The following is a 25,545-nucleotide window of genomic DNA, read 5'->3' on the forward strand; positions in this document are numbered from 1 at the left end:
AGAAGGAAAAAAAAAATATTAACATACATCGGAGAAACATCTATTAATAAGACTTTTACTTTTTAAAATTGTATGCAGCAGCCGCTGAAATTATTACACATACATATGTATGTACCATAAAACTGATTGCTAATAGGTTTAAAAGGAATGCATTCATTCCAGATTGAATAATTTCACTACATACATAGGTGTATTTCTATTTAAACATTATCCATGCACCTGAGTAATAAAATTTGTAAAAAGTAAATAAATATCAATTCCAAAATTTTGGTAATTTACAGCACCACTTTACAAATTTTTTCTCAACAAGAAGCCCCTAGCGTGGATAGCACTGAATGCAAAATTGTTCGTAAATATTGAACCAAAATTGAGACATGAATGTATATATTACGCTACATAAATGATTAATGATTTAATCGAGGAAGGAATACATAACTTCAATGGCCGTTTTGCAGCCAATGTGACAATTTATGTAAGTAACAAAAGAATTTCCAAACACAACAAACTTTGCTCCAGCTTCAACAGTGCCAAATGTGGCCCCCTCTCCATAACCATACGACTTTTTTCTAAAAAACTCCAACGAATCATCCTGCTTTATAGTAGGATGCAGTCCTGACACTTGGACTGCCAAAACTCTCAGGAGGTCATTGTTTTGACACTTGCAGCTACTCGAACCAGTGCAGCCATCCTAACAAAAGCATATGAAAAATGTAATTGGATACTCATATACGTTATTCCCTTTTGTCGTAAATCTGGCTACAATTTGTGTATTATACATTTTTTCTCAATGATTCATTTGATTGTTTTTTTTATTCCAATAATTATACTGTATATACATTACATACATGAATAATAAATGTTAAACATTCGAATTTTCCAGACACATACTACGTAGATATTTACATGCGTACTTATGTAAGTATCTACGTAGTATGTACAATTATTTTACTTCTAACCGCATTCTGTTACTATGTTTGAAAAAAAAATCTAGAAATTTATACGTTATTTACGTTATGTCTATCTATACATATTACGTTAATTACGAATTCTATATATACATTTTATTCCGTACATGTATGTATGTATGTAATATAGTTTATAAACTTTTTTCAACACTTTTTATTCTCTCATAACAAAAGTATGAATATAAAATTTTTAATGACGTCATAAAATTAAAACACATGCGAAAATTATAGGCGACGATAACATAAATTCATTGAACTTTTATAAATAACGTTAGCGTAAAGTCGCTGATCGTAATTGAAATGAATTTATACTTGTAAATATTCCAACATTATCACGTATTGTAATGTGGGCCATTGAAAGTATGTATGTATATGTAGGTACATACATATACACAATATATAAATGCAAATATACATAATTCGCGTAAAAAACTCTTAATAAGTAATTATCATAGGTCAGTTATGTTTATTAATTTCAATAAACTTGAGCATTTCAATAAACATTGCTATGTCATTATTAAGCTAAAATAGTATGTAATCAAATTTTATTATCTATAATATTCTAATTTATAATTTAAAAACGATTTTGTATTGAGTATAATATGTAAATAACACGCCTATAAATGGAATAATATTGCAATTGCAGTATGCATACACGTATGTATGTGTGTATTACAGTGCAATATCGCTCGATTACCGTAAAATACTAAAAACTCCAAGATGAAAATTTTTCTTGTAAAGCTTTCATCTCGATGGCGCTAGGAGAAATAAAGTAATATTTAAACAAGCTGGCAAACGTAAAAGTTAATTTTCATGCATAAGCTAAATAACTCCGAATTATATATGGAATTCCGAATATCCACGGAAAGGAATAATATGGAATGAAATCGAAAATGTAATAAAAAATGGTAAATCCCTTTGTATTATCTCTTCTAAGCATCCTTTTTAATTAGTATTCTAATCAAAGATTAGAAACACACACACAAAAAATTTTAAACCTAATAATTGTGAAAATGAACAAATTTTGCGTTATTGCATTTTTGCAGCAAGCAAGCAACATTTTTGAGAGAGTATGTGAGAAACAACATTACTCTTAGAAAACCATAATTAATTGCTGTGTTGTTGTAGGTATCCGTATAATAGTTTTAGTGCGTGCATATACCTTTTAAATTCGTGCGGAAATCGGGTCAAATTATTGCGCTTCCGTTTATTCATACAGTTTTGAAACGAAAAATCAAAGAATTGTCAGCAAAATTTAACTTAAACGAGAAAAAATAGAGTTGACCGTGTTAACTCTGTGATACCCGTACGAATTTGTTATCCCATGAGCGAATAAATATGCCATAGCTGACTATTGGACAGACTATGACTTTAACTTGCCGTATTACCATATGAGTTTATGAAAAAATTTCAGTACTGTATTTTTCAAAATACTGTGTGTGCCAAACTACTATTGAAGTCGTATGGCAGCTACCAGAAAGAGCCAAGAAATTTTAACGAATTTTACTCTAGGCACATCGGCCCTACAAATATATTGGCCTGTAAGAAATTTCAATACCATAGCTTTTATAGTTTCTGAGATATAGGCAAATAAATTTTGAAGTTGTATGGCAGCTACCCGAACCGGTACCCCGATCATGTCCAATTTAAATAGGGTTCTGGCACTTACTACAGTAAATCATTTGTGAAAATTTGGTGAACTTAGCTCAATTAGTTTTTGAGTTATCGTTGGGACGTACGGACGTACGGACAGACGGACGGACGGACAGACAAAGCTAAATCAACTCAGAGTTCGACGTTGATCAAAAAAATACACTTGAGTCTATATCTAAGACCGTTATTTCTTAGCGTTACAAACGGTAAGGCGAATTTAGTATACCCTTCGAACATACGTTCGTACGTCCATTTATCGTCCATTTCATTTATTGAGTATGCAAGAGTTAAAAATGGGTTAATAAGAATTCTTGTTAATATTACTGCAACATATACATATGTATGTACATGTACAAAATTTAAATAATATTATGGTGCAGGTATTTATAATAATTTTATACGAATTGAAGTTGTTTTATGAAAAAGAGATACGAAACCTCTTTGAAAGCTTTAACTTTATAAGTTTATTGAAAAAGTATTTGATGACATATATGTAAGTAAAAAATTTAAATATTAACTATTAGTTGTTGGAGCGCAGTAGTGAATTGTAGAACTGCCGCTAAAAGAAAAATACAAACAAAAATGAATTTTTTAAAGTGGTTTACGATTGCGTTTTTTATACTGGCAATCACTTTATCCGAATCGCAAGCTGGATGGGTACAAAGGACTCTTAAACCAATTGTAAGTATCAATGCCCACTATTTTGAAAAATGATTTTAATTGAAAATTTTAAATTTTAGCAAAGATTTGGACAAAGAATACGTGGTGCAACATTACAAACAATTGGAGTTGCTCAAAAAGCAGCCAATGTTGTAGCTACTTTACAACGTGGTTAACAAACAAATGGAAAAAATAATTTATTGGTTATTTATAGTTTTTTTTTTTAATGTTGTTGGAATATTTTAATTTTTGATAAATTGTACAGTAGTAAAATAATTTAAATATAAGAAATTTTAGAATTTCATCAATATAGAATTTGGATTAATTTTGAAAGACATAAAAATTAAATTCTATAAGGTAAAAAAAAAAAGCGAACTAAACGCACCATAGGCAGAATGTCTCTTTGTATAGCAACTGAAAATTTGTTAGGAATTTGTTATAAGTCTCGTGCATCGTCTCATTCGTGCATGGAACGGGCCAATTTCTAAGAAGTTGGGAGAATTCAATTGTTTAATTAATTATCTTCAAAAAAATTATGCGCGTGCTGAATTAATTATACTTTAGAGGTTAAAGGTCCTAAACCTTGATTTCCCTTAAACTTTATATTTTTCTCCAAAGCCTTCACAATTTAAAGATATCAAAATTGAGATTAATTGAATCTAAAAATAAACTTAGAAAATAAAAGCAAATCAAATCTCAGTACGCAAATAAAAAATTTAAATAAGCTTAAAATCATATAAAAACTCAATAAACTAAACATACAAAAAGAAAATCAAAAATTCAAGATAATTTTCTTATCAAAAATAATTTAAAGAAAAATTTTTAATTTTATGTCAACTTCTTGAAAATTTGAAGTGATTCCCTTTAAAAAAAGATTACATATTTTCTCTTTTTGAATGTTCAAACAAAAAAATTTTGTATAAAAGTGTCTGCAAATCTTAATACTATTATCACTTAAAAAACATCACTTATTATTGACGTTTCCATTGGAAATTTCGAATAAAATATAAAAGCATTTTATAAACTAAAAAAAAATTAATCTTAAAACCATGAACTTTTCTAAAGTATTCGTTTTTGCTTTGATTGTATTAATGGCAATGTTTGGACAATCACAAGCTAGTTGGTGGAAGAAAACCTTTAAACCAGTTGTAAGTATTCAATAAGTTCTTTTAAGAATTGAGAACTTTAATAGTACAAAAGGTTTCTATAACTACCCGTTTTTGTCTTTTAGGAAAAATTGGGGCAAAGGGTACGTGATGCAAGTATTCAAACAATTGGGATTGCACAGCAAGCTGCTAATGTAGCAGCTACAGCTCGAGGTTAATACGATAGGAATATCAGTCAGAATTTTGGAACAGACAGCAGTATTTTAGACCCTTATAAAGTTATTAACATTTTGTTAATTTTGTTGAAAAAAGTAAAAATTTAATTAAATAAATTTAAACAAAAAATCTAAATTATTATTTAAAATGCAATTATTGTCGAATTAATTAGTCACATTAATTTTTATTGTTTCCACTCTCTTTAAAATCAAAGTTAATTTCAATTGCATATTGACATTTATATAGAGCTTGAGAATTAAGATAATTTTGGGAAACTTAAAATATTAGGAAAAGGTCTTTGTAATGCCAGCCGTGTTCTGAACAAAAAGAGGAGACTTGTAGCCACAATATATTTTACATGCCGAACTTACAAAGTGAGAGAAAGCATTTTTCTATGTCATAAGCTTTTCTCTATCTGCGCAAACACAAAAAAATTATTTGCGACAAGTCACTTAAATATTACCCCACACATTGTAGAGTTTTCATTGCCATATGACATTTTCCGCACTATTAATTTTTTTCAAATGTGAGGGTTGCTAAGTTGAACATTCGCATAATTAAAAAAAAGACACCATTTTGAGAGGTTGTTGTGCATTTCTTTAATGCGTTAAAGGAAAAAATTTGGTATTGAATAACATTTTCAGTATTTTATTTTATTCAATAACTCCTAAATCAGAACAGGTAGGAAGATAACTCACATACCAAATTAAAGCTCAGTTATTAAGGCTGCCAGCCGTGCTAAAATAAAAGAAAACTACAATGTTATGTCATTTAAAAAATTAAGGTTTTTTAAAATTAAAAAAAAACTAAAATTTAAAATTTTTTGAATTTTAAAGTCATGTGATTCCGAAATCTGAATAGATTCTAACTAGTGGAGATATTTATGAGAAGCCCTTGTTCTAAGGTCTTCAAATTATATTTAACAACGCGCTATCTGAAACAGATGCGGTGTTATACTTGAAATTTCGAAAAGTATAAAGGATTAGTCGACATTGATTTTATACCTTTGTAACTCGGAACCTGTTGCATTGTGAATTCTTCATATACACAATCTATATCTCAGAACATTATTTTTAAGTATAACAAACAGAACGATAAACTTATTATATTTTACTACTACACACGGGTATAAGCACCAAAAAATATTCGTCTTATTGTTAATAAAAAGCGTCCACTTTTGCTTCGTTTGCTTCGATCGAGATGACGTTCAATAATACGTTTATCGTTTTCCTAAGTTGCAAAATGAAACACTTTTCATTGACGTGGAGTCGGGTTTTATTGGTGTAAAGTTGTTGAAAACAAATTAGCTTTAAAATTTTTAATTCTGTGTCTATTTGAATATCTAAAATTTACCAATGGATTTTTAAAAAATTATATGTAGTACATAGAGGTTCTAGAAAAAAAATACCGTAAACAACTACATATTTACAACTACATTTTGTTTCAAAATTCAAAACGCTTATACTTTTTTATGCTTCTGATCTTCTGAAATTTGGGTATTTCAATTTCACACATATAGCTATGTTTGTAAGAAATATTTAACAGCGCTCGTCTTATGTGAGAAATTTACCAAGAACACAAAGTAAAACAAACTTATACTCGTACGCAAAATATATACTTGACAACACAAAAAGCTAGGAAAATTAATTAAAACAATTAAATTTCGTTTTATTACAAACATTTTTTTTTATTTCTTTGTATTTTCCCATATCTTAAATTGCTTAAAACTTAAGTTTTATGAATAACAAGGTACATTTGACACGTTTAGAATGTAAAATATTGACAATGTAATGATAAACTGTAAAACAATAAATGCTCAAAAATTCTAATTCAAATAAAAAACAACCAGTCAATTATCCAACTGTAGCTACAACATTAGCAGCTTGTTGTGCAATCCCAATTGTTTGGATTGTTGCATCACGTACCCTTTGTCCTAATTTTTCCTAAAGACAAAATTAGATAATTATGGATTTTTTTTTTAACCATTGCAATTCTAAAAACTAAAAGGAACTAGTTGAATACTTACAACTGGTTTAAATATTTTTTCCCACCATCCAGCTTGGGACTGTCCAACAACTGCCATTAAAACAATTAAAGCAAATACAAATATTTTTGAGAAATTCATAATTTTTTCTTTCTAGATTTTATTTAGAACTTTTAAATCATTAAAGAAAAGTTCTTAATTTTGTTTTAGTGATTGCAATTTGAACCTCCTTTATTATTGTTGGATTGTTTAAAACTGATACAAAACTGAAAATATATTACTCTTTTATAGAAAAAGAAATCTTATGTGGTCAGCACATAACCGATCGAAAATGTGAATTGTCTAGTTTAGCCAAAATTTTACAGAGGATTATAAAAATCCATTTTACACACTTTTCTCCAATTTTAAGGAAGTTAGTAAGCTTTAGTTAACATACTTAGAAATAAGTTAATTTTGGTTTTTAGTAGAGTATAGCTTTGCGCCACCCTAAATTTACTTAAAAGTTTGTCAGTTATTTTCTATAAAAACCAGGATTCAAATATTAAATTTTAAAAAACTTCATCAATCCCTAGTTTGGTTTGCGAGCTCAAATCTTTAAGACAATAAATTAAAATATTAAATTTCAAGGAAATTCATTGGTTTCATCTCTCTCCGCAAAAAAGTTTAATTCTAAGGTTTGATATATCCCAAAAATTTATCACTGCTTGTCAACAACAAAGGTAGATCGGCAGACAAACATCTCTATAAAAATAGTTTATTTAAGCTTCCCTATCATGGAGAAGTGCGTTCCCACTATTTATGGAAAAGTTATGTGACTCTGAAAGGTTATGTGATGGAACAAGAAATTTAGTTCCATCATATAACCTTTCTTATTATACGCAATGCGGTCAGTAAAAATTATTTTGTGTAAGGGGATTATTTTCTCTAAGTAGAACTTTTGATTATTGAATTATCTTCAGGGTCTATTTATTAACAGTAAGTATAACGCAAAACGAGTGGGAATCACCTTTTGTGTGTTTTTATTTTTTTTTTTTTTCAATTAATGTTCTCCACTGTTGTTAATCTTTGTGTGTTTTTAGCAGATAAGAAATATATTTCAATTTTCTTCTGCATATATTGTTAATTAGGATGCTATATAAAGTAATATATATGTATTTATTGTTAAAAATTCTATGGATGCAGGTTATTATGTACTTAAATGTACACATATTGTAAATATTTCAATTATTTTATTGATATTATTGCCTTAACAGGGTAAATTATAAAAAATTTGCTAATGAATTCAAATTAAGTAAAATATAAACCAAACCGATCAAGAATACTTATTTTTAAAACCATGTCCTTAGTCAGTCACCTCTCTCTATTTGACAAACCAGTTTCAAAGTGGAAAATTTATTTAACCTTAAATTTGTACCTTCACACAAACATTTAAAAAGGACTTTAAATAATTTTGTAAATATTGTCCGGAAACATATTAACAAAAAAGTTTCGAAAAGCGGTAGAGCTTTTCATATTTTCACATCGAAAGTAAAAGTAGGTTGTAAACGCAATATTGAGTCTGCGTTTATATATATGTATATACAGGGAAATATTAAATTGCGGATATACGATAATTGTTTTGTTATCCGAATTAATATCGTAATTATGTTCTAGTTCTTAATACTATTCGAAGCTTTAATAACTACTTCATTGATGCTATTGATTTCCGACGTTTTTAATCGAACTATTCAACAAAGTTCTTCACTAATGCACTAAAATAAAATTCTCTGGGTTTTTTTTGGAACCAAATACCTTTACTTTCATATTTCTTAGATCAATAAAATCACTTTTCATAGTTCTAAGAAAAAAACTGCAATATAAAGATTATTTCATAAAAGCTTTTTTCCTCAGAGAAATCATTTTATTATCAGTACAAAGTTTTCTAATTAAAATTTATAACCGCGAATAAATATCACTGTAATTAAAGGTGATTCCCATATATTTTCGTATCTCATTTTAAAATGAAAATAAAATGTACAATATGATTTGAAGAGTGAATTTCTATAAAAACGTATCTCACATCTACGTAAATCCATTCTTAACTTGTTCATCGAGTAGAAAACTTACAATAAATTTTTATAACAGTTTTAATTATTTTACTAAAAAATTTTTTTTAAAATGAACTTCTCAAAAGTATTTGTATTTACCTTAGTTGTTTTAATGGCTGTTTTCGGTCAATCACAAGCTGGATGGTGGAAGAAAACTTTTAAACCTGTTGTAAGTATTTATAGGAAAATATTGTTCCAAAATTAATAAAATCTATAATCGCAAAAATGGACACTAAAATTATTTTGTTAATAATAAAGCTTTAGATATTTAAGCCAAATTATGGTCTAATTTTGTATTTAATTTTTAATTTTAGGAAAAATTGGGCCAAAGAGTACGTGACGCAACTATTCAAACAATTGGAATTGCACAAGCAGCGGCTAATGTTGCAGCAACTGCACGAGGATAAAGATGAACAAATTAAATAAAAAAAAACCCATTAGACTATTCAAGATACTCGTATTTAAATGTTATTTGTTATTTATTTAATTTAAAATAAATTTTTGTAATTAAGAAAAATTGTTTTGTTATATTTTATTATTTGTGACACTTCTAAAGGTACAAGGACTTATTTAATTGTGAACACAATTATGAGATCAAATCACAATATAAAAATTTGTCCAAAGCTGGGTGATCAGAAAATAAAAATTTAATAATTTTAGTTTCCAATCTTAATGCACTTTTTAACTCATATACATAAATACCATATGCACACTTTTAACACTTACTCCTTAAACCAATAATGAATACTTCAATTTTTATTCTAATGATTCGATATATTTTTTGCTAATCTTATAAATGTTGTCATAAAATCATTTTGTTGAATAATCAATTAAAAACTAATGTTGGATTCAAGGTATATATATATTTACATATGTATGTATGAACGTGTATTATGTTAAAAGCAAAGCAAATGAGAAAGAAAAAGTTTTGATTGATCTTGCCAAATTAATAACGATGACAGTGTAAGTATTTTAAAACTATCGAATTTCTTATAAATGTTTCCATTTTAAAGCTTAAAAAACTATGTGAAACTAATTAAAACCAATTATTAAAGGTCTTGTTCATTTTTCATTATCGCCGATTGGGAAAAGAGTAATTTTTAGTGAAAAAATATTTTGCCTGTCTTTAAAGTACTTGTATACGAAATTTCTGCTTTTAGATATAAAAAATTTACTGAATATTCCAAGATTTTTGTATGATAAGAAATAACGCAAAAAGGTAGAGCTGAAATACAACTGAAACAAGTACGAATAATTTGCACATGAGTTTTGAAACAGTCGACATAAGGATTCAAGCAGCCTCTACTAAGTGCCATATACATATCTATTGGGCCACCAAACAAATTATTTTCCGAAGTCTTCCGAAATAACAAAATTTACAAAAACAATTTTTAGTGTTAGTATAATTGTTATAAATTTAATATGCACTTTGCCCTCGAGATACATCTTCTAATAAGAAATTCCGAGTTACGACATGATACAAATGGACCGCTTTTATTCGGCTTGCGATATTGTTCCTGACACTAATTTACTGATTTTTGAATAAAAATCTATACCGAATTTAGGTATACGGCAAGTTTAAAGCAAATACTTCAATAATAATTTATTTCTAGTTAAAAGCACTAGTCAGTAGTCAGTCAGTCAGAATTATACTATAAAATAGTTTGTCACTTCAGTTCAAGTTGCGACATAAATTTGTAGAGCCAAAAATACAGTATCTCGAGGACTTAGTGTACTTACATATAAATGTTACTTTAGCACCTTCCAAAGAGCTTATTAATTTCACTCCGTCCGTCAATTAACAAAAGTTGTACTCCTTTAAGATACAAAACTGAAATTTAATATATAAATGAGTTTTTACAGGAAACTTCTCTCCGTTGAGGAAAATGTTAACCTATTTCCACCTCTCTTAAAGTAATAGAGCCTCAAAATTCTAAAAATGTTATTGTTTGACTATTTCTTGTAACGAAACCACAAACATTTTTCATATTCGGCAAATGCAAAAAAGTAGTTGCTGAATTTTCCAACCACGGATAGAAATAAAATTTTAATTTTCGGAAACTTATATTTCCGAAATTGCAAACTTAATAACAGTAAATGTCATGCTATCAAAAAGTATAAATATTTATCTTAACTCACGCAGTTAATCCTTGAATTCGTTCATTATGCTAAATTGTTTCAATTTTCTTTCTTTTGTTAACCTAAATATATGCAATCATTTAAAACTTTGTGGTATCTAAATGTAAGTAATTTAAAAAATGTAATAGATAGCTTTTAACAGCATTGTTCTTAACGTTGTGCAAAATTTAAAAGAATCGTCTTCCAACGATTTACAGAATAATTTGATCATATTTTCGAAGCTACGAAGTCTGCATTATTCAAATTTGACGTAAACAATTCTGAATAATATCAAATTTGAATTCTGGCTATTATGAACGAAATTGACTATAGTAGTATATGTTTTTGTTGACCATACAAAGTGTAATGGTCAACTCTATCATTTCTACTTTTTTTTTTCAATCTATCTATAGTAAAATCGAAGTAGTTGTTTGTTTTGTTTCACTTTTTGTTTTTTGCTGTCCTACCGGTCATACATACCTACAATCTTAACGATTTATTGTTGTTTTTATTAAGCTTTTCATTCACGATCAGTTTATTTCTTATAGGTTATCGCTCTTTTTATTTCATTGAACAATTTCGAACCGTATCTACGAGTATCTGTATTATATATTTGGTTTTGTATATATAGCTGTAGTATACATATATGTGCGCACACATTACACAAATAATATGTGGTGAAGTATGTAAATATTAATATGACAATAAAATGTTTCTTTTTCATAATTTTTTCTTTTAAAAATTTTTAATCTAAATGAGTAATAAAATTTAAATTTTTCGGAATATGGAAATAAAATCCCCTTTTACAATTTAAATCTTAAATATAGAATGTAAAATCCTAAACGAAGTTTGGTTTAAGAAGAATAATTGGAATATTACTTTCTTATTTTATCAGAGCCCAAAGGTGATTCCCAACATTATGTGCATAAATGTATTGCCTTAAAAATAAAAAACAAAGAACAAAAAAAAATATACTTTATATTTTGAATTAGGAAAGGAAACCGCAGGAAGTATGTAAGTTCCCCGTTTTCATAAAATAAGATTTCGGTCTATATATAAGCAGAATTCGCAATTGAATAACTATCAATCTCAAATTAACAACTTAACTGAAAAGTTAACTATTCAAATTATTCGAAAATTAAAATTTAATAAATAAAATTCAAAATGAATTTTTCAAAAGTCTTTATATTCGCATTAGTTGTTCTTATGGCCGTTTTTGGACAATCACAAGCTGGATGGTGGAAGAAAACTTTCAAACCAGTTGTAAGTACTTATGTTTTTTTGTATAATGTTATAAAACTAAATAATTATGTATAATATTATGAAATATAAGTACAATGTGTAATACTTTTATTTTTCTTTTTAGGAAAAATTAGGACAGAGAGTACGTGACGCCACAATACAAACAATTGGTATTGCACAAGCAGCCGCCAATGTTGCAGCAACTGCACGTGGTTAAGAACAAATTAGAAAATAAAATTTTAAATTATTTATTTTTAGAATTAATAATTGTAAATTAATTATATCATATACATATACATATAAGCAAACCTCATAATATAAAAGATGAAAAATTAATAAATAAATCAAAAATTTAAAAAAATTAATTATTTTTTTTTTGTTTTGATGGAAGATATTAAGTACCTTGTCCTTAAATAAATCTACAGGTGTAAGTGCCTATAAATGAAAAATAATTTTGGAATAATGTTGGCATGTTCGAAAGATATTTATATTGGTATTCAAGAAACACAGCAACATTAAATTTGCAGGGTGTTTAAAAAACTGTTTTCAAATATTTCAACTGCTTTTAAACTCATTGTACACTATTTCTGCTAAAAAAAATGCGTGTGTCAAATATGTCATATATTTTAATATGGGCTATAAGCTAAGTTGCTAAGTTTAAAGTTCAACATCATTTAAAGCATAATTGTACAGGGTGATTGAGACAAAGGTACAGGTTGATAATCAGTGCCAACAAAGCACCTTTGTCTCGATCACCCTGTACAATGATGCTTTAAATGATGCTTTAAAATGTAGTAAAAATTTAGTGCTTTAAACAAAAATTTTACTCATTTTCGATGTCCAAAGCCATGGTATAAAATAATACTATATCACTCTCGGAACATATCAACGTACATATATTAGCTATATGTACGCAACTACATAATTATAATAGTTTACACATAATTAGTTCTAATATTGAAAACGTGAAGATCGTGTTTAAATTTATTATTAATTTATTTATATGGGATTCACCTTATCACAGTTTTTGTTTTTTAATTTCTTATCAGTAAGTTCATACAAATTATAGCAGCGTGCCTCCCCATAATAATTTCCATAGTCATATAGATTTTATTTTAGTTACATGAACTACGTACGTTTATTTATTTGCAAGAGTATTAAATTGACATCATATAACGTTAAGCAAATGTTTAATTAATACGTAGAGTTTTAGAGAAGACGATGTTCAAATCAAATGGTTTATTTTGTAATCCAAAACAATTTTGAAAAAAAGTGCTTGTTCGTTTCACTTTGTTCGTCCGTCCGTGGACTCGTTTACGAACCTTCTACATCCATAAAGATAGAGAGCTGAAATTTCATGTGTACATAGATCATTAGAAGAAACTTATTTCCGTAGAAGAAAATTTTTGCCTATCTCCTCTCTCTAAAAGTGTACCCTTTAAAGACCTACCATCAAAAAAATACCATTTTTGACAATTTATTTCAAGAAACCATTAACATTTTTCAAATTTTGTGAATGCAGAAAACTAGTTGCAGGCTTTTTCTACCGTGGTACAGCATAATTAAATATTAAAAAAGCAAAATAGCGGCCAAAATTAACCATTATCTAAATCAATCTTTTTCCTTCTACATTATGTGTTGTAGGAGTATAAAATTTTAGGAGCTTTTAGGTATCGGTAAATAGTTTATTTCGTTAGAGGAAAATTTTGTACCACCTCCATCCATTCTCAAGGTATCACCTCCTGAACATGGAAAATTTTCAACGGCATATACATATTTCCGAGAAAACAGAGAACGCAGAAAACTAAAGGTAAATTCCATGCCATTAAAAAATATAATTATTTTTCTTTACTCACGAAATTAACGCTTAAATGTGAGTATTATGCTAACGACTCCTTCGATTTTATTTTTACCCTATCCTAAATGTATGCAAGTTTTCAAATATTTCAGTATATAATGTGAAATTAAGTTAAACAAAGTTGGGTCAAACCAATGGTTTGTTATTGTAGCACTTTTCCCTTCAGCAAATGAAAATACTGCTTTTAAATACAATTTATTTATACCTACCTATCACTATTAAAATTTTTTTCATTCAAATACGAAACTATTGCTAGAATTGCATATATTCAGGTGAACGATTTATGCAGTCTCTGATATAAGCAAAAATTAATTTAAAGAGGGCTTAACATAATGCTCGATTTTAAGGGTTAATTGTGTGAGTTAAGAAAAATAATTATGTTTTTCAATGTCATGAAATTGACCGTTAGTTTTTCCCGTTAATAGAAATTTGAAAAAACTTGCGGCTTCGGCAAGCGTCAAAAATTCAAATTTTACAAACTTCAAGAGGCGATAAGTTGAGAGTGGGTGGAGATGGAAAAAACTTTTCTTCTAACGAAATAAACTATTTATTAGTATCTAAAAGCTGCCAAATTTTCAGGCTCTTACAAGCTGGGATCTAGAAGAGAAACGACATCAAATATTTGGAAAAAACGGATTTTAGATAACGGTAAATTTGAATAGCCGTTTTGTTTTTTTCTATAGTATGCCACGATAGGAGAAACAAAAACGTATTTTTGGGACTTTGAGGGGCTATAACTTTCAGAGGGGAAAGATTTCACGGACGGATGGACAGAGTGAAACTAATAAGCATTTATTTTTAAAAAAATTTTGCAAAGATGCTAAAAAGCATGTAAAAGCTTTGAAAAAACAATCTTAAAAGTTTTATTTGTATTTATAAATAAAAAAATCTGATGTAGTCAGCACATAACCGACCGCATTGTATATTGTCTAGTTAAGTGTTACAGAATATTATGAAAATGTCTGTCAAATTCTTCTTTCCAATTTTTAGGACATTAGTAAGCTTATAGATAACATACCTAGAAAAATGTAAATTTGGCCCTTAGTAGAAATTCGCTTTGTGCTACCCGAATTCCCTGAAATGCTCGTCAGTTAGTTTCGATAACAACCAAAACTCAAATATCAAATTTCAAGAAATTCCATCAATTCGTTCCGTAGATATGGTGAAAAATGTAAAATCGGCCCGCAAATCAGTTTTCGAGCCCTGATCTTTCCAAAAAATTTATATGTTCATTGTTTTAATACGAGGAAATCATATATTAAATTTCAATGAAATCGCCCAATTATATCCCTTTATATACGCAAAAATATATATTTGGCCCGTAGTAAACGTCCAGTTGCTGATGCCTGATTTCTTCCAAAAGTTAGGAATTCTTTCGGACGGTCGAGAAAAGCTTATATATGGAATTTCAAGTAAATGGGTTGAATACTTTCTTGAAAATGTTCAAAAATGTAAAACAGGCCCACTAAAAAGTGTAGTTCCCAAGGCCTGATATATCCAAAAAGTTGATCAATCCGTGCCATGGTGGAAATAAATTTACATATAAAATTTCATCAAAATCGGTTCAGCAGAACTTGAGATACACGCGTACACACACAGACCGACAGACCGACAGACCGACAGAGCGACAGACCGACAGACCGACAGGTTGCTAAAAATAGTTTATTTACACTTCCCTACTATGGAGAAGTACGTTCCCACCGAAAACTCGATATGCAAAATTTGTTGCCATCACATAACCTACCTATTGTTTACACAATACGGTCGGTAAAAAATGTACGTGATAATTGTTGGAAACAAAAGACAAGAACCTAATATTGTTGTGATGCGAAAGGTAGAGATTTGGTTGGAGGCTTTATTGTCTCCTCGGAAGTAAGTTGTACATGCAGTATTAAGTCTGCGTATATATATATATATATATATATATACAGACATGTATATTCAGGCAAATAATAAATTGCGGATATACGATAATTGATTTATTTTCAGAGTTAATAGCGTAAATAACTTTTTGAAACTATTAAAAGCTTTTATAACTACTTCATTGATTCTATTGATTTTAATTTCTAATTATCAATGTTTTCTATTTATTTTTCCTCTTTCAATAAGGTTCTTCACTAATGCGCTAAAATAAAATTCTCTGGGTTTTTTTGGAACCAAATCCCTTTACTTTCATACTTCTTAGATCAGTCAAGTCACTTTTCATAGTTCTAAGAAAAAAACTGCAATATAAAGATTATTTCATAAAAGCTTTTTTCCTCAGAGAAATCATTTTATTATCAGTACAAAGTTTTCTAATTAAAAATTTATAACCGCGAATAAATATCACTGTAATTAAAGGTGATTCCCATATATTTTCGTATCTCATTTTAAAATGAAAATAAAATGTACAATATGATTTGAAGAATGAATTTCTATAAAAACGTATCTCAAGTCTACATAAAAACATTCTTAACTTGTTCATCGAGTAGAAAACTTACAACAAACAATTTTTATAACAGTTTTAATTATTTTACTAAAAAATTTTTTTTAAAATGAACTTCTCAAAAGTATTTGTATTTACCTTAGTTGTTTTAATGGCTGTTTTCGGTCAATCACAAGCTGGATGGTGGAAGAAAACTTTTAAACCTGTTGTAAGTATTTATAGGAAAATATTGTTCCAAAATTAATAAAATCTATAATCGCAAAAATGGACACTAAAATTATTTTGTTAATAATAAAGCTTTAGATATTTAAGCCAAATTATGGTCTAATTTTGTATTTAATTTTTAATTTTAGGAAAAATTGGGCCAAAGAGTACGTGACGCAACTATTCAAACAATTGGAATTGCACAAGCAGCGGCTAATGTTGCAGCAACTGCACGAGGATAAAGATGAACAAATTAAATAAAAAAAAACCCATTAGACTATTCAAGATACTCGTATTTAAATGTTATTTGTTATTTATTTAATTTAAAATAAATTTTTGTAATTAAGAAAAATTGTTTTGTTATATTTTATTATTTGTGACACTTCTAAAGGTACAAGGACTTATTTAATTGTGAACACAATTATGAGATCAAATCACAATATAAAAATTTGTCCAAAGCTGGGTGATCAGAAAATAAAAATTTAATAATTTTAGTTTCCAATCTTAATGCACTTTTTAACTCATATACATAAATACCATATGCACACTTTTAACACTTACTCCTTAAACCAATAATGAATACTTCAATTTTTATTCTAATGATTCGATATTTATTTTTTGCTAATCTTATAAATTTTGTCATAAAATCATTTTGTTGAATAATCAATTAAAAACTAATGTTGGATTCAAGGTATATATATATTTACATATGTATGTATGAACGTGTATTATGTTAAAAGCAAAGCAAATGAGAAAAAAACAGTTTTGATTGATCTTGCCAAATTAATAACGATGACAGTGTAAGTATTTTAAAACAATCGAATTTCTAATGAATGTTTCCATTTTAAAGCTCAAAAAACTATGTGAGACTAGCTTAAACCAATAATTAAAGGTCTTGTTCATTTTTCGTTATCGCCGATTGGGAAAAAAGTAATTTTTAGTGAAAAATATTTTGCCTGTCTTAAAAGTACTTGTATACGAAATTTCTGCTTTCAGATATAACAAATTTACTGAATATTCCAAGATTTTTGCATGATAAGAAGAAACGCACAAAGGTAGAGCTGAAATACAACTGAAACAAGTACGAATAATTTGCACATGAGTTTTGAAACAGTCGACATAAGGATTCAAACAGCCTCTACTAAGTGCCATATACATATCTATCAGGTCACCAAACAAATTATTTTCCGAAGTATTCCGAAATAAAAAAATTTACAAAAACAATTTTTAGTGTTAGTATAATTGTTATAAATTTAATATACACTATGCCCTCGAGATACATCTTCTAATAAGAAATTCCGAGTTACGACATGATACAAATGGACCGCTTTTATTCGGCTTGCGATATTGTTCCTGACACTAAGTTACTTATTTTTGAATAAAAATCTATACCGAATTTAGGTATACGGCAAGTTTAAAGCACATATACTTCAATAATAAATTCTTTCTAGTTAAAAGCAGTAGTCAGTGGTTAAAAATACGAGTTAAAGTTATATACATATCAACTTAATCAGATTTTATTTTATTTATTTTTGTTAGAAAATTGAATTTTTTTGGTTTCGTTATTATATTTTGATGTTTTTTAAACTTTGTCTCTTCAAAAACAAAAACAGGGGAATTATACTATAAAATAGTTTGTCTAATTCACTTTTTGTTTCCATACATTTTGACCTGCTCAAGCGACAGTTCAAGTTGCGAGAAATGTAATTTTAGCACCTTCCCAAAGAGCTTATTAATTTCACTCCGTCTGTCAATTAACAAAAGTTGTACTCCTTTAAGATAGAAAACTGAAATTTAATATATAAATGAGTTTTTACAAGAAACCTCTCCGCGTTGAGGAAAATATTTGCCTATTTCCACCTCTCTTAAAGTAATAGACCCTCAAAATTCTAAAAACGTTAAGTTGTAACTATTTCTTGTAACGAAACCACAAACATTTTTCATATTCTGCAAATGCAAAAAAGTAGTTGCTAAATTTTCCAACCACGGATAAAAATAAAATTTTAATTTTCGGAAACTTATATTTCCGAAATTGCAAACTTAATAACAGTAAATGTCATGCTATCAAAAAGTATAAATATTTATCTTAACTCATGCAGTTAATCCTTGAATTCGTTCATTATGCTAAAGCCTGTTTCAATTTTCTTTCTTTTGTTAACCTAAATATATGCAATCATTTAAAACTTTGTGGTATCTAAATGTAAGTAATTTAAAAAATGTAATAGATAGCTTTTAACAGCATTGTTCTTAACGTTGTGCAAAATTTAAAAGAATCGTCTTCCAACGATTTACAGAATAATTTGATCATATTTTCGAAGCTACGAAGTCTGCATTATTCAAATTTGACGTAAACAATTCTGAATAATATCAAATTTCAATTCTGGCTATTATGAACGAAATTGACTATAGTAGTATATTTTTTTGCAGTAGCTGCCATACAAAGTGTAATGGTCAACTCTATCATTTCTACTTTTTTTTTTCAATCTATCTATAGTAAAATCGAAGTAGTTGTTTGTTTTGTTTCACTTTTTGTTTTTTGCTATCGTTCCGGTCACACATACCTAAATTCTTAACGATTTATTATTGCTTTTATTAAGCTTTTCATTCACGATCAGTTTATTTCTTATAGGTTATCGCTCTCTTTATTTCATTGAACAATTTCGAACTGTATCTACGAGTATCTGTATTATATATTTGGTTTTGTATAAATAGCTGTAGTATACATATATGTGCGCACACAGTACACAAATAATATGTGGTGAAGTATGTAAATATTAATATGAAATTTTTTAATCTAAATGAGTAATAAAATTTAAATTTTTCGGAATATGGAAATGGAATCCCCTTTTACAATTTAAATCTTAAATATAGAATGTAAAATCCTAAACGAATTTTGGTTTAAGAAGAATAATTGGAATATTACTTTCTTATTTTGTCAGAGCCCAAAGGTGATTCCCAACATTATGTGCATAAATGTATTGCCTTAAAAATAAAAAACAAAGAACAAAAAAAAATATACTTTATATTTTGAATTAGGAAAGGAAACCGCAGGAAGTATGTAAGTTCCCCGTTTTCATAAAATAAGATTTCGGTCTATATATAAGCAGAATTCGCAATTGAATAACTATCAATCTCAAATTAGCAACTTAACTGAACAGTTAATTATTCAAATATTCACAAAATAAAATTTAATAAATAAATTCAAAATGAATTTTTCAAAAGTCTTTATATTCGCATTAGTTGTTCTTATGGCCGTTTTTGGACAATCACAAGCTGGATGGTGGAAGAAAACTTTCAAACCAGTTGTAAGTACTTATGTTTTTTTGTATAATGTTATAAAACTAAATAATTATGTATAATATTATGAAATATAAGTACAATGTGTAATACTTTTATTTTTATTTTTAGGAAAAATTAGGACAGAGAGTACGTGACGCCACAATACAAACAATTGGTATTGCACAAGCAGCCGCCAATGTTGCAGCAACTGCACGTGGTTAAGAACAAATTAGAAAATAAAATTTTAAATTATTTATTTTTAGAATTAATAATTGTAAATTAATTATATCATATACATATACATATAAGCAAACCTCATAATATAAAAGATGAAAAATTAATAAATAAATCAAAAATTTAAAAAAATTAATTATTTTTTTTTTGTTTTGATGGAAGATATTAAGTAATTTGTCCTTAAATAAATCTACAGGTTCAAGTGCCTATAAATGAAAAACTATGTTTAAAAAACAATTTTGGAATAATGTTGGCATGTTCGAAAGATATTTATATTAGCATTCAAGAAACACAGCAACATTAAATTTGCAGGGTGTTTAAAAAACTGTTTTCAAATATTTCAACTGCTTTTAAACTCATTGTACACTATTTCTGCTAAAAAAAATGCGTGTGTCAAATATGTCATAAATTTAAATATGGGCTATAAGCTAAGTTACTAAGTTTAAAGTTACAGCATCATTTAAAGCATAATGGTACAGAGTGATTGAGACAAAGGTACAGGTTGATAATCAGTGCCAACAAAGCACCTTTGTCTCGATCACCCTGTACAATGATGCTTTAAATGATGCTTTAAAATGTAGTAAAAATTTAGTGCTTTAAACAAAAATTTTACTTATTTTCGATGTCCAACGCCATGGTATATGATAAAATAATACTATATCACTCTCAGAACATATCAACGTACATATATTAGCTATATGTATGCAACTACATAATTATAATAGTTTACACATAATTAGTTCTAATATTGAAAACGTGAAGATCGTGTTTAAATTTATTATTAATTTATTCATATGGGATTCACCTTATCACAGTTTTTGTTTTTTAATTTCTTATCAGTAAGTTCATAAATTAAATAATATTTCGCAAATTTTGTATTGCAGCGTGTCTCTCCATTATAATTTTCATAGTGATATAGACTTTATTTTAGTTACGTGAACTACGTACGTTTTTTTATTTGCAAGAGTATTAAATTGACATCATATAACGTTAAGCAAATGTTTAATTAATACGTAGAGTTTTAGAGAAGACGATGTTCAAATCAAATAGTTTATTTTGTAATCCAAAACAATTTTGAAAAAAAGTGTTTGTTCGTTTCACTTTGTCCGTCCGTCCGTGAACTCGTTTACAAACCTTCTACATCCATAAAGATAGAGAGCTGAAATTTAATGTGTACATAGATCATTAGAAGAAACTTATTTCCGTAGAAGAAAATTTTATCCTATCTCCTCGTTGCAGGCTTTTTCTACCGTGGTACAGCATAATTAAATATTAAAAAAGCAAAATAGCGGCCAAAATTAACCATTATCTAAATCAATCTTTTTCCTTCTACATTGTGTGTTGTAGGAGTATAAAATTTTAGGAGCTTTTAGGTATCGGTAAATAGTTTATTTCGTTAGAAGAAAATTTTGTACCACCTCCATCCATTCTCAAGGTATCACCTCTCGAACTTGGAAAATTAAATTTTCAACGGCATATATTTCCGAGACTGCAAGTTTTTCCATATTTCTGTAAACGCAGAAAACTAAAGGTAAATTCCATGCCATTAAAAAATATAATTATTTTTCTTTACTCACGAAATTAACGCTTAAATGTGAGTATTATGCTAACGACTCCTTCGATTTTATTTTCACCCTATCCGAAATGTATGCAATTTTTCAAATATTTCAATATATAACTGAAATTAAGTTAAATAAAGTTGGGTCAAACCAATGATTTGTCTTGTTATTGTAGCACTTTTCCTTTCAGCAAATGAAAATACTGCTTTTAAATACAATTTATTTATACCTACCTATCACTATCAAAATTTTTTTCATTCATATACGAAACTATTTCTAGGATTGCATATATTCAGGATGAACGATTTATGCAGTCTCTGATATAAGCAAAAATTAATTTAGAGAGGGCTTAATATAATGCTCGATTTTAAGGGTTAATTGTGTGAGTTAAGAAAAATAATTATGTTTTTCAATGTCATGAAATTGACCGTTAGTTTTTCCCGTTAATAGAAATTTGAAAAAACTTGCGGCTTCGGCAAGCGTCAAAAATTCAAATTTTACAAACTTCAAGAGGCGATAAGTTGAGAGTGGGTGGAGATGGAAAAAACTTTTCTTCTAACGAAATAAACTATTTATTAGTATCTAAAAGCTGCCAAATTTTCAGGCTCTTACAAGCTGGGATCTAGAAGAGAAACGACATCAAATATTTGGAAAAAACGGATTTTAGATAACGGTAAATTTGAATAGCCGTTTTGTTTTTTTCTATAGTATGCCACGATAGGAGAAACAAAAACGTATTTTTGGGACTTTGAGGGGCTATAACTTTCAGAGGGGGAAGATTTCACGGACGGATGGACAGAGTGAAACTAATAAGCATTTATTTTTAAAAAAATTTTGCAAAGATGCTAAAAAGCATGGAAAAGCTTTGAAAAAACAATCTTAAAAGTTTTATTTGTATTTATAAATAAAAAAATCTGATGTAGTCAGCACATAACCGACCGCATTGTATATTGTCTAGTTAAGTGAAAAAATAGTTAAGTGTTACAGAATATTATGAAAATGTCTGTTAAATTCTTCTTTCCAATTTTTAGGACATTAGTAAGCTTATAGTTAACATACCTAGAAAAATGTAAATTTGGCCCTTAGTAGAAATTCGCTTTGTGCTACCCGAATTCCCTGAAATGCTCGTCAGTTAGTTTCGATAACAACCAAAACTCAAATATCAAATTTCAAGAAATTCCATCAATTCGTTCCGTAGATATGGTGAAAAATGTAAAATCGGCCTGCAAATCAGTTTTCGAGCCCTGATCTTTCCAAAAAATTTATATGTTCATTGTTTTAATACGAGGAATTCATATATTAAATTTCAATGAAATCGCTCAATTATATCCCTTTATATACGCAAAAATATATATTTGGCCCGTAGTAAACGTCCAGTTGCTGATGCCTGATTTCTTCCAAAAGTTAGGAATTCTTTCGGACGGTCGAGAAAAGCTTATATATGGAATTTCAAGTAAATCGATTGAATACTTTCTTCAAAATGTTCAAAAATGTAAAACAGGCCCGCAAAAAAGTGCAGTTCCCGAGGCCTGATATATCCAAAAAGTTGATCAATCCGTGCTATGGTGGAAATAAATTTACATATAAAATTTCATCAAAATCGGTTCAGCAGAACTTGAGATACACGCGTACACACAGACCGACAGACCGACAGAGCGACAGACCGACAGACCGACAGGTTGCTAAAAATAGTTTATTTACACTTCCCTACTATGGAGAAGTACGTTCCCACCGAAAACTCGATATGCAAAATTTGTTGCCATCACATAACCTACCTATTGTTTACACAATACGGTCGGTAAAAAATGTACGTGATAATTGTTGGAAACAAAAGACAAGAACCTAATATTGTTGTGATGCGAAAGGTAGAGATTTGGTTGGAGGCTTTATTGTCTCCTCGGAAGTAAGTTGTACATGCAGTATTAAGTCTGCGTATATATATATATATATATATATATACAGACATGTATATTCAGGCAAATAATAAATTGCGGATATACGATAATTGATTTATTTTCAGAGTTAATAGCGTAAATAACTTTTTGAAACTATTAAAAGCTTTTATAACTACTTCATTGATTCTATTGATTTTAATTTCTAATTATCAATGTTTTCTATTTATTTTTCCTCTTTCAATAAGGTTCTTCACTAATGCGCTAAAATAAAATTCTCTGGGTTTTTTTGGAACCAAATCCCTTTACTTTCATACTTCTTAGATCAGTCAAGTCACTTTTCATAGTTCTAAGAAAAAAACTGCAATATAAAGATTATTTCATAAAAGCTTTTTTCCTCAGAGAAATCATTTTATTATCAGTACAAAGTTTTCTAATTAAAAATTTATAACCGCGAATAAATATCACTGTAATTAAAGGTGATTCCCATATATTTTCGTATCTCATTTTAAAATGAAAATAAAATGTACAATATGATTTGAAGAATGAATTTCTATAAAAACGTATCTCAAGTCTACATAAAAACATTCTTAACTTGTTCATCGAGTAGAAAACTTACAACAAACAATTTTTATAACAGTTTTAATTATTTTACTAAAAAATTTTTTTTAAAATGAACTTCTCAAAAGTATTTGTATTTACCTTAGTTGTTTTAATGGCTGTTTTCGGTCAATCACAAGCTGGATGGTGGAAGAAAACTTTTAAACCTGTTGTAAGTATTTATAGGAAAATATTGTTCCAAAATTAATAAAATCTATAATCGCAAAAATGGACACTAAAATTATTTTGTTAATAATAAAGCTTTAGATATTTAAGCCAAATTATGGTCTAATTTTGTATTTAATTTTTAATTTTAGGAAAAATTGGGCCAAAGAGTACGTGACGCAACTATTCAAACAATTGGAATTGCACAAGCAGCGGCTAATGTTGCAGCAACTGCACGAGGATAAAGATGAACAAATTAAATAAAAAAAAACCCATTAGACTATTCAAGATACTCGTATTTAAATGTTATTTGTTATTTATTTAATTTAAAATAAATTTTTGTAATTAAGAAAAATTGTTTTGTTATATTTTATTATTTGTGACACTTCTAAAGGTACAAGGACTTATTTAATTGTGAACACAATTATGAGATCAAATCACAATATAAAAATTTGTCCAAAGCTGGGTGATCAGAAAATAAAAATTTAATAATTTTAGTTTCCAATCTTAATGCACTTTTTAACTCATATACATAAATACCATATGCACACATTTAACACTTACTCCTTAAACCAACAATAAATACTTCAATTTTTATTCTAATGATTCGATATTTATTTTTTGCTAATCTTATAAACGTTGTCATAAAAATATTTTGTTGAATAATCAATTAAAAAAAATTTTTCAATTTACCATCTATTTTGCTAATGAATCATTTTCGTTGGCATCGAGGCATATACTCGTACATATAATAATTAAAACATAGGTACAAACGTGTATAAAAAATGATATACGCAAAACAAAAAAGAAAAAAAAGTTTTGATTGATCTTGCTAAATTAATAACTATGGCATTGCAAAATTTTTGCATGATAAGAAAAAATGAAGCGTCCTTTTTCCAAAAACGCAAAAAGGTAAAGTTAAAATGCAAATGAATCAAGTACGAATAATTTGCACATGAGTAATAAAACAGTTGAAAAAAGGACTCATATAGTCTCTACTAAATGCCATATATACATATCTATCAGGCCGCCAAGTAAATTATTTTCCGATTTATTCAATGTTTAATGCTTTATACTCGGGAATTTGATATATACTTACATACAAATGTATTTTTAGCACCTTTCCAAAAAAAGTGAATTTTTAGCTATCTCCACCTCTCTAAAGGTTTTAGAACCTCAAACTGCTAAAAGTACCACTTTAACGAAACTACAACCACTACAACTTTTAAAAGAGTTGGCCGCTGGAAAATCATAAAATTTGAATTTTTGGCACAGCACTACACGCTTGTCGAAATTTT

At 28.1% G+C, this 25,545-nt stretch overlaps 7 protein-coding genes and 1 long non-coding RNA gene across 8 annotated transcripts; 7 read left to right on the forward strand and 1 right to left on the reverse strand.

Moving 5' to 3' along the window:
• The first annotated feature begins 3,122 nt into the window (after positions 1 to 3,122).
• LOC129613641 (uncharacterized) lies at positions 3,123 to 3,593 on the forward strand. The gene is made up of 2 exons (XR_008697325.1): positions 3,123 to 3,299; positions 3,359 to 3,593. It is a non-coding gene; the product is annotated as an uncharacterized LOC129613641 (long non-coding RNA).
• Positions 3,594 to 4,313: 720 nt separating this feature from the next.
• On the forward strand, positions 4,314 to 4,651 carry LOC129611376 (sarcotoxin-1B-like). Its single transcript, XM_055524508.1, has 2 exons — positions 4,314 to 4,426; positions 4,510 to 4,651. The coding sequence occupies exons 1-2, from the start codon at positions 4,328 to 4,330 to the stop codon at positions 4,600 to 4,602; spliced, it is 192 nt and encodes a 63-aa protein (XP_055380483.1). The 5' UTR covers positions 4,314 to 4,327; the 3' UTR covers positions 4,603 to 4,651.
• Positions 4,652 to 6,182: 1,531 nt separating this feature from the next.
• LOC129610749 (cecropin-like peptide 1) lies at positions 6,183 to 7,181 on the reverse strand. Its single transcript, XM_055523437.1, has 2 exons — positions 6,627 to 7,181; positions 6,183 to 6,543 (listed from the first exon to the last, which is right to left on the reverse strand). The coding sequence occupies exons 1-2, from the start codon at positions 6,723 to 6,725 to the stop codon at positions 6,454 to 6,456; spliced, it is 189 nt and encodes a 62-aa protein (XP_055379412.1). The 5' UTR covers positions 6,726 to 7,181; the 3' UTR covers positions 6,183 to 6,453.
• A 1,519-nt stretch (positions 7,182 to 8,700) lies between these two features.
• Positions 8,701 to 9,178, forward strand: LOC129610844 (sarcotoxin-1B-like). The gene is made up of 2 exons (XM_055523601.1): positions 8,701 to 8,840; positions 8,986 to 9,178. Exons 1-2 carry the CDS (start codon positions 8,742 to 8,744, stop codon positions 9,076 to 9,078), a joined length of 192 nt encoding a protein of 63 aa, XP_055379576.1. The 5' UTR covers positions 8,701 to 8,741; the 3' UTR covers positions 9,079 to 9,178.
• A 2,708-nt stretch (positions 9,179 to 11,886) lies between these two features.
• Positions 11,887 to 12,386, forward strand: LOC129611036 (sarcotoxin-1B-like). Its single transcript, XM_055523952.1, has 2 exons — positions 11,887 to 12,052; positions 12,156 to 12,386. The coding sequence occupies exons 1-2, from the start codon at positions 11,954 to 11,956 to the stop codon at positions 12,246 to 12,248; spliced, it is 192 nt and encodes a 63-aa protein (XP_055379927.1). The 5' UTR covers positions 11,887 to 11,953; the 3' UTR covers positions 12,249 to 12,386.
• A 3,941-nt stretch (positions 12,387 to 16,327) lies between these two features.
• On the forward strand, positions 16,328 to 16,860 carry LOC129610654 (sarcotoxin-1B-like). Its single transcript, XM_055523293.1, has 2 exons — positions 16,328 to 16,522; positions 16,668 to 16,860. The coding sequence occupies exons 1-2, from the start codon at positions 16,424 to 16,426 to the stop codon at positions 16,758 to 16,760; spliced, it is 192 nt and encodes a 63-aa protein (XP_055379268.1). The 5' UTR covers positions 16,328 to 16,423; the 3' UTR covers positions 16,761 to 16,860.
• A 2,799-nt stretch (positions 16,861 to 19,659) lies between these two features.
• On the forward strand, positions 19,660 to 20,156 carry LOC129611097 (sarcotoxin-1B-like). The gene is made up of 2 exons (XM_055524048.1): positions 19,660 to 19,823; positions 19,927 to 20,156. The coding sequence occupies exons 1-2, from the start codon at positions 19,725 to 19,727 to the stop codon at positions 20,017 to 20,019; spliced, it is 192 nt and encodes a 63-aa protein (XP_055380023.1). The 5' UTR covers positions 19,660 to 19,724; the 3' UTR covers positions 20,020 to 20,156.
• Positions 20,157 to 24,059: 3,903 nt separating this feature from the next.
• LOC129610905 (sarcotoxin-1B-like) lies at positions 24,060 to 24,592 on the forward strand. The gene is made up of 2 exons (XM_055523703.1): positions 24,060 to 24,254; positions 24,400 to 24,592. The coding sequence occupies exons 1-2, from the start codon at positions 24,156 to 24,158 to the stop codon at positions 24,490 to 24,492; spliced, it is 192 nt and encodes a 63-aa protein (XP_055379678.1). The 5' UTR covers positions 24,060 to 24,155; the 3' UTR covers positions 24,493 to 24,592.
• The last annotated feature ends 953 nt before the right edge of the window (positions 24,593 to 25,545 follow it).

Source organism: Condylostylus longicornis, unplaced genomic scaffold (assembly GCF_029603195.1).
Source record: "Condylostylus longicornis isolate FDR11 unplaced genomic scaffold, ASM2960319v2 ptg000004l, whole genome shotgun sequence".
Classification (NCBI taxonomy): domain Eukaryota; kingdom Metazoa; phylum Arthropoda; class Insecta; order Diptera; family Dolichopodidae; genus Condylostylus; species Condylostylus longicornis.

Bases quoted from the DNA above. Each gene is read 5' to 3' on its own strand.
- LOC129611376 (XM_055524508.1), top strand. From the start codon at position 4,328: ATGAACTTTTCTAAAGTATTCGTTTTTGCTTTGATTGTATTAATGGCA. The intron at 4,427-4,509 runs GTAAGTATTCAA...TTTGTCTTTTAG, and splicing joins AGAAAACCTTTAAACCAGTT to GAAAAATTGGGGCAAAGGGT.
- LOC129610749 (XM_055523437.1), bottom strand. From the start codon at position 6,725: ATGAATTTCTCAAAAATATTTGTATTTGCTTTAATTGTTTTAATGGCA. The intron at 6,544-6,626 runs GTAAGTATTCAA...TTTTGTCTTTAG, and splicing joins AAAAAATATTTAAACCAGTT to GAAAAATTAGGACAAAGGGT.
- LOC129610844 (XM_055523601.1), top strand. From the start codon at position 8,742: ATGAACTTCTCAAAAGTATTTGTATTTACCTTAGTTGTTTTAATGGCT. The intron at 8,841-8,985 runs GTAAGTATTTAT...TTTTAATTTTAG, and splicing joins AGAAAACTTTTAAACCTGTT to GAAAAATTGGGCCAAAGAGT.
- LOC129611036 (XM_055523952.1), top strand. From the start codon at position 11,954: ATGAATTTTTCAAAAGTCTTTATATTCGCATTAGTTGTTCTTATGGCC. The intron at 12,053-12,155 runs GTAAGTACTTAT...TTTTCTTTTTAG, and splicing joins AGAAAACTTTCAAACCAGTT to GAAAAATTAGGACAGAGAGT.
- LOC129610654 (XM_055523293.1), top strand. From the start codon at position 16,424: ATGAACTTCTCAAAAGTATTTGTATTTACCTTAGTTGTTTTAATGGCT. The intron at 16,523-16,667 runs GTAAGTATTTAT...TTTTAATTTTAG, and splicing joins AGAAAACTTTTAAACCTGTT to GAAAAATTGGGCCAAAGAGT.
- LOC129611097 (XM_055524048.1), top strand. From the start codon at position 19,725: ATGAATTTTTCAAAAGTCTTTATATTCGCATTAGTTGTTCTTATGGCC. The intron at 19,824-19,926 runs GTAAGTACTTAT...TTTTATTTTTAG, and splicing joins AGAAAACTTTCAAACCAGTT to GAAAAATTAGGACAGAGAGT.
- LOC129610905 (XM_055523703.1), top strand. From the start codon at position 24,156: ATGAACTTCTCAAAAGTATTTGTATTTACCTTAGTTGTTTTAATGGCT. The intron at 24,255-24,399 runs GTAAGTATTTAT...TTTTAATTTTAG, and splicing joins AGAAAACTTTTAAACCTGTT to GAAAAATTGGGCCAAAGAGT.